The 13355-nt window shown below is 34.6% G+C and overlaps 1 protein-coding gene across 1 annotated transcript in view; it reads right to left on the bottom strand.

Annotated features, from left to right (window-relative positions):
- Positions 1-13355, bottom strand: part of LOC106054075 (proton myo-inositol cotransporter-like) — a 144582-nt gene that overhangs the window by 3712 nt on the left and 127515 nt on the right. The window contains exons 8-10 of the mRNA XM_056025222.1: positions 11587-11828; positions 1395-1547; positions 617-728 (exon numbers count right to left, since the gene is read on the bottom strand). Coding sequence (XP_055881197.1) covers positions 617-728; positions 1395-1547; positions 11587-11828 — 507 coding nt within the window. The remainder of the gene's footprint in view (positions 1-616; positions 729-1394; positions 1548-11586; positions 11829-13355) is intronic.

The following is a 13355-nucleotide window of genomic DNA, read 5'->3' on the forward strand; positions in this document are numbered from 1 at the left end:
GAATATGACATAGGGCCGCGCAACAGTCTTTTTGTCTAATTCAAGACAAACAATATATATATATATTTATATAATCCATTCCTACTTTACGTTTAAGTAATAATAGTAAATTAAATATTTAGATTGCATTTTTCATATTTTCGTAGCAATTCTAATTAATAGATAATAATGTGTCTTTCCTTTGCATGGGGTCGAACATTAGCTAAAGAAGTTAAATTGATACCCAGTAATAAGAAGAATACACTATAATTTAATAACATATAATTGTTATTTCCCGTAAGTAACATAGATGCAAAAATTGGCTTTATTTAATTTATTTATAATTTAGTGATCTGTCTATAAACTTTCGTAAAATGTGCTGTCATAATATCTCAGCTATATGGTGCTATCGATATACTATATATTTATTATTATAGATTATTAAGAAAGTTTTTGTGTTAAAAAGAAAACATTGGGTAAAAGAGTCCATTTCCCATCAATAAAGCCGAAGTGAATAAGATTATAGAAAAAAAAGAAATAATTTACTTTGACAACGAACAATTTTTTTTGGGTATATTTATAAAAAAAAATAGTGTAGGTCACGTGATGAGCAGCTACATGTCAGCTTAACAAATACCTTGCAAAAAGTCCTTCTACTTCCTCTAGTGTTCTCCCTTTAGTTTCTGGAAGTATCAAAGCAAGAAGTATGGCTCCAGCAAAAGCTAAACAAGCATACAGCCAGAAAGTACCTGGGGATGTAGTAGGCGCTACACTAATACTTCAAAGCTGTAGTTTTTTTTTTAAATTATCGATAAATATAGATGACGTCTGTATGAATGCCTAATTGCAGCCTAATAAAACCTTTAGATTCAAACATAAATGTTGAAGTAGATTCAAGTTGGAAAATAATTAAAATGCACAATATGTCAAACTGATTAAAATTGGATTCCTAATTTAGTGGAGATAGTGTGAAGTCATTCTACCAACACCTAGGTTTACATGATGTGTAGCTCTAGTTGTGAAGGTAAATAGTTTTATAGGAACAGAGTCAGTATTTAAATCTTCCATGTGCTGCTGTTCTATGCATCTCAGGTTCAACAAGCAGATGTGATGAAAGAACGTGATCTTTTTGAAACACTTAGTGATCACCCAATGTGTGTGATCTTAATGAAATACTTGGGTGTGTTCTCTTACAGTGATCACCCAATGTGTGATCTTAATGAAATACTTGGGTGTGTTCTCTTACAGTGATCACCCAATGTGTGTGAATTTAATGAAATACTTGGGTGTGTTCTCTTACAGTGATCAGCCATGAGTTTGGATGTTAAGATAAAATATATTTTATTACTTACCTTTTGGGTCCACACACAAAAATCGAAACAAATTTATAGAACAGTCAACTGAAGTCCACTTACCATATCTTGACAGGGATTCTGTAAGTGATATAAAAGACATGGACACAGCCAAATTAAATGTCCAGTTCATAAATGTGGACACCGAGTTGCCTGTGCTGCGAGCCCACAGTGGATAGATTTCTGAGTTGATTGTCCACGGCATTGGGCCCATGCCTTCAATTTAAAAAAGAAAATGAAGGGAAAAAAAGTTAGATATTTAATCCAGACACAGCGTGACTTAAGGAAACACAATGAATTTAAAAAGAAACTAGTTTAAACATAATGATAGTTAATATTATCCAACAATAAGTTGAGTAAATTTAATTGAGAGAAAAAGAAGTACATTTAAACAAATAAAAAATTCGGGTAATGTATTATAAATTAAAATAAATAAACATGTCTTTACGAAGGGCAGCCTTTATATTAGAGCATAGAATGAGTTGCCTGAGCCAGACAGGAAAACCAATGACTTATATAATATAGACCTTAATTCAGTCATGACCTAATGACCTAAATTCTGCCAAGTCACTGGTTTTCCTGGCTAGCTCAGGCAAACCCATTCCATGCTCTAATCACTAGCGGATCCAGAACTTTGGAGTGGGGGGGGGCGATTTTTTTCCAAACCCTAACCCTAACGCCCAGTAAACCCTAACCCTACGCATAAACGTGCATACAGCGCGCGCGCGCACACACACACACACACACACACACACACACATATATATATGTATATATATATATATATATATATATATATATATATATATATATATATATAAATATGAGAATAAAAAAAGCAGCATTTCTCAACCTTCGGCGAAAAACAAAACAACTGGGTCAGCGCTATAAGGTTCTCTGGTGAAGTTCGCCCCGATGCCATAAGCGTTTTCTTGCTTTTTTCACTGCAGAAACGCATTCTCCTGACAAGTACAGCTCATTATTCATCAATGGAGTTCGGGGCGAAGCCCCGACCCCATAAGCGTTTTCTTGCTTTTTTGACTGCAGATACGCATTCTCCTGACAAGTACAGCTCATTCTTCACAATGTAGTGCGGGGCGAAGCCCCGACGCCAAAAGCGTTTTCTTGCTTTTTTCACTGCAGAAACGCATTCTCCTGACAAGTACAGCTCATTATTCATCAATGGAGTATGGGGTGAGGCCCCGACGCCAAAAGCGTTTTCTTGCATTCTTCTCTGCAGAAATGCATTCTCCTGACATCTACAACTCATTACCCATAAATGAAGTTCGGGGCGAAGCCCCGACGCCAAAAGCGTTTTCTTGCATTCTTCACTGCAGAAACGCATTCTCCTGACCTGAAGCTCATTATTCATACTATTAAAAAACGACCTTTCGAATAATGTTGTACTTGAAAAATATTCTAATTTGAATTTATAGGCCCATAATACATTGCAAATAAAACCTATTTGTTCCTTGAAAAGATGGGATACCCCACGTATTTAGATTTTTGCTTTGAGGATCGCCACCGAAAAAAAAACTTATTCGATAAATAGTATTCAAGAAGACTCTCGTGTAAATTGTGAGTTATAGTCCCAAATTTATTTAGCTAGAAAAATATCAGATTGAGTAAAGGTTGGGAAAAGGTGACTATGGAAACGTTATTGAGTTTAGAACTCATCTCAATCATGACTCTTATACTGAAAAATTTCGTTTGAATTCTAACTTTTCCAATGCAAAGTCTTTCTTAAAATACTTATGATAACTTCATGTGAAATTACAAAAACTCTGTCTGGAAATGGGAATGGCGGTAGAGTGAAAACGATTAATCCTCGCTCCTTTACTAATTTCTGCTAAAGATTGCATTTGTCATTAAAGAATAGGTATGGGGCGACTCGATATAAGAATTTAATTTATATTATATATAAATTATATTAGTGACAGATTTTTTTAATTTTGTAATTTCTTAACTATAATACAAAAAGAAAAAGTATTGATTTGTCCGATGGGGGAAATGCGATTGCATGTATCGCCCCTCCCACCTGGTAGCCTACAACCCTTTTTCATTTAAATTTACTAATGATACAATTTGAGATTAGAGTACGGTACGACATATTTACAATGGGTCACATATCAATACGTAGTTTATATTATATAGATATTCAACTAATTTTATTCACAAACTATGATTCTCCACAAAAATAGGACCGCTCCCCCCAGCACTCAGAGGGCTAGAGTGGGGAGGGCAGTACATGCAATCGCCCCCCCCCCCTCACCCCACCGAATCGGCCAAAATACCAGAAAGGGAGCGACATAATATAAAATTTATATATTAATTCAACTAATTTTGTTCACAAACTATGATTTCTCCATAAAAACGGACCGCCCCCCCCCCACTCAAAGGGTTTAGATGGAAAGGGCAGAAGAGGTATTCGTCCCCCCCCCCCACCAATCGGCAAACAGGGAACGACATAATATAAAGATCGGTTAAAATATCAAAAACAAGTTACAAGGATATAGATATTTAATTGATTTTGTTAGCAGGCTGTGATTTCTACCAACAAATTGGACCGCCCCCCCACTCGAAAGTGTAGGGGGGGGGGGCGGGATTGATACCATCGCCCCCTCCCGACCCCACCAAATCGGCCAACATACTAGAGGGGGGGGCGAAATAATCTAAAAATAGGTTGAAATATAAATAATTAGTATATATTTTTAACATAAGTAATAAATTCGTATACAAATTGTGTGAATCCTATACTAAAGTTCGTCCGCCCCCCCCCCCCAAGGGGGGGGGGTCGGCCAAGTGGGGGGGGGGGGCGATCGCCCCTACCGCCCCCCCCCCTGGATCCGCCAGTGGCTCTAATAGCACTAGGGAAGAAGGAGTATTTGTACAAATTTGTCCTAGCATATGGGACGAGGTATGTGCCTTTATCTTTGTGTCTTTCATAGTATTTTATTAAATTTTGTTTTTGTATTTGAAGATTATGGTTCAGTGTTTTATGTATAATTGCTACTTTACATTTGTGTCTTTTCTCCTGAAGGCTTTCTAAATTTAGTGATTTTACTAAAGGTGTTACTCTAGTCAAATGTGAATATTCGTTTGTTATGAATCGCACTGCTCTATTTTGTGTCTGTTCTAGTTTCTAAATGTTTTCTTGAGTTGAGTTCCCAAACAGAGGATGCATATTCTATTATTGGCCTAACCAAGGTTAAATAACATTTTAGTTTTATGTTCTTCTTTGATTTATTGAATTGGCAGAATTTAAGTCATTGGTTAACATGCATGACTAGCTGCATGACGTGTAGGACGAAATCATCTTAATTTTTTTTTTTTTTTTTTTTTGAAGTAAAGTCTGTATTTTATAAGATAAGGTATTGGAGTGAGTCGATAGTTTTTGAAGTAACGTCTGTATTTTATAAGATAAGGTATTGGAGTGTGTCGATAGTTTTTTGATATTTCATTTATATAATGAAAGTAGGCAAAAACAAACAAAACAAAAAAAAAAGAAATTTCAAATGGAAACAGTGTGAGTTCATTACAATAAAACAGTGATGAGTTCATTGCAATATAACAGTGATGAGTTCATTGCAATATAACAGTGATGAGTTCATTACAATATAACAGTGATGAGTTCATTACAATATAACAGTGATGAGTTCATTAGAATATAACAGTGATGAGTTCATTGCAATATAACAGTGATGAGTTCATTGCAATATAACAGTGATGAGTTCATTACAATATAACAGTGATGAGTTCATTACAATATAACAGTGATGAGTTCATTACAATATAACAGTGATGAGTTCATTGCAATGTAACAGTGATGAGTTCATTGCAATATAACAGTGATGAGTTCATTGCAGTATAAGTGATGAGTTCATTGCAATATAAGTGATGAGTTCATTGCAATATAACAGTGATGAGTTTATTGCAATATAACAGTGATGAGTTCATTGCAATATAACAGTGATGAGTTCATTGCAATATAACAGTGATGAGTTCATTGATGAGTTCATTGCAATATAACAGTGATGAGTTCATTGCAATATAACAGTGATGAGTTTATTGCAATATAACAGTGATGAGTTCATTGCAATATAACAGTGATGAGTTCATTACAATATAACAGTGATGAGTTCATTGCAATATAACAGTGATGAGTTCATTGCAATATAACAGTGATGAGTTCATTGCAATATAACAGTGATGAGTTCATTACAATATAACAGTGATGAGTTCATTACAATATAACAGTGATGAGTTCATTACAATATAACAGTGATGAGTTCATTACAATATAACAGTGATGAGTTCATTGCAATGTAACAATGATGAGTTCATTGCAATATAACAGTGATAAGTTCATTGCAATATAACAGTGATGAGTTCATTGCAATATAAAAGTGATGAGTTCATTGCAATATAACAGTGATGAGTTCATTGCAATATAACAGTGATGAGTTCATTACAATATAACAGTGATGAGTTCATTGCAATATAACAGTAATGAGTTCATTGCAATATAACAGTGATGAGTTCATTGCAATATAACAGTGATGAGTTCATTGCAATATAACAGTGATGAGTTCATTACAATATAACAGTGATGAGTTCATTGCAATATAAGTGATGAGTTCATTGCAATATAAGTGATGAGTTCATTGCAATATAACAGTGATGAGTTCATTGCAATATAACAGTGATGAGTTCATTGCAGTATAAGTGATGAGTTCATTGCAATATAAGTGATGAGTTCATTGCAATATAACAGTGATGAGTTTATTGCAATATAACAGTGATGAGTTCATTGCAATATAACAGTGACGAGTTCATTACAATATAACAGTGATGAGTTCATTGCAATATAACAGTGATGAGTTCATTGCAATATAACAGTGATGAGTTCATAGCAATATAACAGTGATGAGTTCATTGCAATGTAACAATGATGAGTTCATTGCAATATAACAGTGATGAGTTCATTGCAATATAACAGTGATGAGTTCATTGCAATATAACAGTGATGAGTTCATTGCAATATAACAGTGATGAGTTCATTGCAATATAACAGTGATGAGTTCATTACAATATAACAGTGATGAGTTCATTGCAATATAACAGTAATGAGTTCATTGCAATATAACAGTGATGAGTTCATTGCAATATAACAGTGATGAGTTCATTGCAATATAACAGTGATGAGTTCATTACAATATAACAGTGATGAGTTCATTGCAATATAAGTGATGAGTTCATTGCAATATAAGTGATGAGTTCATTGCAATATAACAGTGATGAGTTCATTGCAATATAACAGTGATGAGTTCATTGCAATATAAGTGATGAGTTCATTGCAATATAACAGTGATGAGTTCATTGCAATATAACAGTGATGAGTTTATTGCAGTATAAGTGATGAGTTCATTGCAATATAAGTGATGAGTTCATTGCAATATAACAGTGATGAGTTTATTGCAATATAACAGTGATGAGTTCATTGCAATATAACAGTGATGAGTTCATTACAATATAACAGTGATGAGTTCATTGCAATATAACAGTGATGAGTTCATTGCAATATAACAGTGATGAGTTCATTGCAATATAACAGTGATGAGTTTATTGCAATATAACAGTGATGAGTTCATTGCAATATAACAGTGATGAGTTCATTACAATATAACAGTGATGAGTTCATTGCAATATAACAGTGATGAGTTCATTGCAATATAACAGTGATGAGTTCATTGCAATATAACAGTGATGAGTTCATTGCAATATAACAGTGATGAGTTCATTACAATATAACAGTGATGAGTTCATTACAATATAACAGTGATGAGTTCATTACAATATAACAGTGATGAGTTCATTACAATATAACAGTGATGAGTTCATTGCAATGTAACAATGATGAGTTCATTGCAATATAACAGTGATGAGTTCATTGCAATATAACAGTGATGAGTTCATTGCAATATAACAGTGATGAGTTCATTGCAATATAACAGTGATGAGTTCATTGCAATATAACAGTGATGAGTTCATTACAATATAACAGTGATGAGTTCATTGCAATATAACAGTAATGAGTTCATTGCAATATAACAGTGATGAGTTCATTGCAATATAACAGTGATGAGTTCATTGCAATATAACAGTGATGAGTTCATTACAATATAACAGTGATGAGTTCATTGCAATATAACAGTGGTGAGTTCATTGCAATATAACAGTGATGAGTTCATTGCAATATAACAGTGATGAGTTCATTGCAATATAACAGTGATGAGTTCATTGCAATATAACAGTGGTGAGTTCATTGCAATATAACAGTGATGAGTTCATTGCAATATAACAGTGATGAGTTCATTGCAATATAACAGTGATGATTTCATTGCAATATAACAGTGGTGAGTTCATTGCAATGTAACAGTGATGAGTTCATTACAATATAACAGTGATGAGTTCATTGCAATATAACAGTGATGAGTTCATTGCAATATAACAGTGAGAAACAAAAGAAAGGAGGCAGTCACTTGTAGCACTGTTCTCATCTGACACTATAGGAATACATCCAATGCCAGACTCATGCAGAGACATTTCTTCAGACTTAGATCTAGTAGTAGATCAACTTAAGTATCATATAAACATTTCACAACTAGGAGTACACCATAATTAGATCTTGTTGAGCCAATTCAAAGATGGAACATACATAATGTCTTAGTACAATTAATGTAACCTATAGCGCTGTTACCTAACAAATTAAAACCTAAAGACACTGTTAAAAGTAATCTTCTAGAATACTTTCCATTAGTCCTGCATGAATAAAGTTGTTTGTTTTTTTTTACTTTAATCAACCATTCATAACTTTAAAAAAAAATGAAATTGTTTATCAAGTCAGTTTTATGTATAACTTAGAGATATTACCTGCGGGTCTTAATTTGCCATATCACAGATATAGTCACAGATATAGTCACAGATATAGTCACAGATATAGTCACAGATATAGTGTGTTAGAAACAATGAAACAAAATAATAATGTTAGAAGTAAAGCAAAGGCGTGAATTTAAGTATATTTAGTATATTATGAATGGAGCTTAAAAAATATAGCTAATCGTTTTCTGTTTTGCGCATGTCTAATATAAGAGGTGCGCGATATCGCATTATTGGGCTAAGTCGCAGATATAGCGAACGAATGTATGTACAAATGCTTTAGAAAAACAAATTTGAAGGTTAATTTGATTAAAATATGAAATGAATGGACTAAATTTGGTATGATTATCTGTTAAAGTATACAATTATCTTTGCGAAGAGTAGGTCTATCATCTTAGACGAATTAGATGTAGTAGATCTAGGGTTCGAGAGATTTTAAGTTCTACGCATGTGTAACCTTTCGGTCTTGTCTAATGAAAGAAGCGCGCGATGAATGGGATATAAAGTACATCAGGACGTCTAAATTCGCAGATTTATGGAACGAATTTAAGTAAAAATGGTTTTGAAACACAAATTTGAAGGTTAATTTTATTAAATAATGAAATGAATGGACTATATCTTGTATTTTCATGTGTCAAAGTAAAAACTATCTTTGCAAAGTGTAGTTCTTAAAATAAGTTCTAGATCCATGACTACATGACCTAGATCCATGAAATAAAATATTTTCATAGAGTTTTGCAACTTTTTTTGATCGCATTAAGTTGTTTTAGGGCTACTTTACATACGTTACTGTTACAGTTAGTACCCAAGGAATATTTATACCACGTTTTATCAAGATAGGTCAAACGGTTTTGATTTCTATTCGGGACATACATACATACATCCCTACATACATTCATACACACATACGCCTTAGTTTATGCTTTATATTATATATTTTTTGAAATTCAGCTTTTTAGAACCTTTTTTGAAATTTATTCCTTTTCTGTAGATCAGTTCAATCAGTCCATAGAATACTTTGAATATTGTAATGAAATAACTCTATTAGTATATCAATAGCACGGCTTTATTCCTAGTGATTGCACAATAGTTTTCTGATCATGTACATATCAACAGCGTATTTAAAAAAATGCAATTAACAACTATGTAGTCAAAGTCCACATTTGAAGAGGAATTGGTCAAGTCAGATGGTGGTAGAAGTTATGAAGTCAATATCTGTACTGGAACGTAGCAGCATTTTGCCGAAAGCTTCTATACAATATTAGGAATGGTCTGTTCGTTTCTAGTGGGAATCTGATAATCGTGTTCAACGTTAGGTCAACATTTAGTGATTTCAATCAATTCATTTGAGGTAATAATAATTTATTAACTGCGGTAACATCAAGTACACCCTCTTTATAGCTTAAACCTTAGATGAAGCCGAAGCATATAATAGATAATAGTCTTTAGTAGACCTATTATTGAGATCTAGGTCTAAATCTTAAGTAAGTCCTAAGTAGATAAAAGCATTAGGATAGGATAATCAACTCTAGTAAAAAAAATAATCCACATCTCTGCCCATACGTAAATAGACTGACTGTCTGTCCGAACTATCTGGTCAGATAGACGTACACATGTAGACCCAATGTACTGAAGTGTGTAGCCGATAATGACAAGTCAAACTGCGTTGTTTTTTCTTTGCGCGTTATGCAACAGTGTTTGTTGCATGTTGAATGGTCAGACAAGAAAATAACACATTGGTCTAGTTGGTCAAGAATGTACGTAGATCTACCTTTATGCTAAAATAGTTACACACTTTCCCTTCCCATAGGAAAATAGGCTGTGTGTCAGACTGATTTTAACAACCTGGTCAAATAGATGTAGGCATGTAGGCCTAGTGTACTGTAGTGTATAGTCCATGATGACAAGATCAACCTGTGTTTTTTTCTTGCGCGTTATGCAATAGAGTATGTTGATTGGTCAGTCAAGGAAATAACATATTGGCATGGTTGTCAAACGTAGATCTACCTTTTACAATAAAATAGTTACTTTGTCCAAAGCTCAAGAAAATGCGTTTTTATTTCTTTACTTAAGATTTAAATGTGAAATACTTATACAATTTTTTTTCATTAGATTTTAAACTTTACCGGTACTATAAGATTTTCGGTTATAAAATAAGTCAATATAATTAAAAAAATAAAAGTGCCCTTCTTTTCTTAAGTTTTTAATTCAAGGCAATAATACAAACACATCACATATTTATTTATATATTTTTAAAATATATTTTATTGTTCGCTTATGAAGAAATATCTTCCTTTACTGACTTTTATTATGGAAAAAGATTTCAACAATGTCGGATGATTAGCTAGGTCTAGATCAAACTAAATTATGAAACGTTGTATAAGTTTAATTATTAATTTTATTTCGTTTCGTTTAACTATATTTTAAAATTGGTAATAAACTTTTAGTTTAACTACTTCATTTTAGTTAAAACATAGTTTTAGTTAAACTTTTAAAATTTATTTATTTAACAAGATTAGGCGACAGTAAACAGTGAACTAGTACAACACGTCTCACATAACACTGTTGAAGTACTATGAAAACACACACTGGACATGACCTTCTGACACGCTGGACAAACGCAGAAAATAAACAACTCAGTTACACTACAAATATTTAATAATAATAATAATAGTCAAAACGTCCGCCGACCAAACAGTACCATCACGTCGGCGACACTTTTCGCCTCGTCCACATGTCCATTGTGTATGGACGCTATAGAAGTGTGGTGGTTGTAATACTCTACTTCATAATGTCATCAGCAGGTCTCAACAGTTTTACCTGGAATAGCTAAAAATGTTGAAACCTGCTTTTTGCCTGATCCATGGGTGGACCTCCGAGGACTGTCTCTGAGTTTTTGAGGGATCAAAAACTCTCTTTTACTAATTGTTATTGTGTATGTTAATGTTCACAGCTACAGCTAGTCCATGTATTGAAATATTCATTATGCGCTATCTATAAATACAAAAATCCATATAAATACAAGAAAAGCCTGTGGAACTAATAGTACAGTTTAGAAATACCTCTGATTTCTTTTATGTCTATTATTTAAATAAATAATTACAAATGTTTAGTTGAACAATTTTATAGACAGAAATAAATCTGCAGTGCGCCTCAAATTACCTCAATGGAATGTTGATAATGACCAGGTTACAAATGAATGATCTCAGTGACCTAAAAATAAGGTTTAGTACTATAGTACTTGTATTTAAAACGCTCGCTGTCTAAATGCCTTATCAATTATTACTTCCTGATTGCAATCAACTAATGAATATACCTGGAGCAAAGGACACCAGATATAAGACCAAGCCAACCATAGGCATCCAGGAGTAAGGCGTGGGGCAGTAGTCATAGGCCCAGGTCAGAGAGCCGGGAAGGGTGCTGCTGTTGCATCTTCCCACTGTAGAAGTCCAAGGGTGTTCGTACGTCGTAGGCAGGCACGAAGAGTTGACAATCAGCGTGGGCAGGTCAACGTAGCAATAGCCACAATCTAAATCTTGTCTGCAGTCATTGCATGTTCTAGTCATAACAACGAGGAGTAAAGGTTAGACAATGAAAAGTAGGTCAACTTAAGTAGCATGTACACATTAGATAAGTAGGAGTAGGTCAACTTATCTTGTACGCATTAGACAACTAGAAATAGGTCACTTAAGTAGCTTATAAACATTATATAACTAGAAGTAGGTCATCTTAAGTAGCATGTTAACATTAGATAACTAGAAGTAGGTCATCTTAAGTAGCATGTAAACATTTCACAGCTAATACTAGGCCAAGTAGCATATACATTTACAAAATTAGACATTGTTGCTTGGGGGAGTTACCACCTTCTACCAAGCGCGTCCCCAGGTGGCGGATAGGGGAAAGACCCTTAGATATAAGGGTTAGCTGTGAATAGCAAATAAACAGCCGCGGACCAACTGGTTTGCAGTCATGGAGGATGAGGTGAAGTATTCCAGTGGTTAGAATATTTACTAAAAACATCTCAGAAATCCAGGGAAATGATTGCAAAAAGCGAGTATAGGGCGCTCTAACTCTAAACCCGGGTAGATGAAACTAGTTAGCTAGGGATAGCAGTTCATCTAGGAGAGAAAATAAACACCTGCTGCCTTGCAGATGATCTTGGATGATCAAATGCTTTGGGAGCACACCCAGGCTGAAGTCGGAGTCAATGGGCCTCCTGGCGCATAACACATTGACACGCAACCTCATCTATGTTGTAGTTCAGTAACCATTCTAATAGATGTGGCGTCCTGCCCGTGGAATCCCGCCGCGCAGGTAGGGGGCCGGGCTCTCCGCCTTGAAGGAGCCCACACAAGCGAGCTGGTGGTTCTTCTGTCTCTGCCTGTGGAGCCAGGAGCAGGGACAAGAAAGTAAATACTGCTGGCCAACACTCCAAGACCAAAAGTCTAAAAATCTTACAATGGAACGCAGAGGGCATCCAAAAGAAAAAAGAAGCTCTAAAAATATTTCTGCATGAGAAAGAAATTGATGTAGCTTGCATCCAAGAAACTCATTTGAACAGTAATCTTCGTTTCTCCATTAGAGGCTACACCTGCATCAGACAAGATAGAGAAATCAGACCCAAAGGAGGAATCCTAACCCTCATTAAAAATGGCATCCCTACCACAGACATAACTATACCCAACTCAGAATCAGAAATAATGGGAACTAAGCTAATTCTGCCAGATGGAAATATTAATCTATTTAACTGCTACTTCCCACCAGACAAGGGAATAGAGATTGACCACATACAAATACCTGACCAAGAAGACTGTCTAATCCTAGGAGATATGAATAGTCACTCTCAGAGCTGGGGATACCCAGACCTAAATGCCAGGGAAGAAGAAATTGAAGAATGGAAAGCAGAGAACAGACTTATCTTGCTTAATAAACCTGAGGATAAACCAACATTTTTCTCAAGAGCCTGGCTAACATCAACCACTCCAGATCTAGCCTTTGCAACTGACAACTTATCCAAAAAGTGCACCAGAGAAGTTGCAGACCAGCTAGCCACCAGTGATCACAGACCCATATTGATCAGTATCG

Source organism: Biomphalaria glabrata, chromosome 4 (assembly GCF_947242115.1).
Source record: "Biomphalaria glabrata chromosome 4, xgBioGlab47.1, whole genome shotgun sequence".
In the NCBI taxonomy this organism is placed as follows: Eukaryota; Metazoa; Mollusca; class Gastropoda; family Planorbidae; genus Biomphalaria; species Biomphalaria glabrata.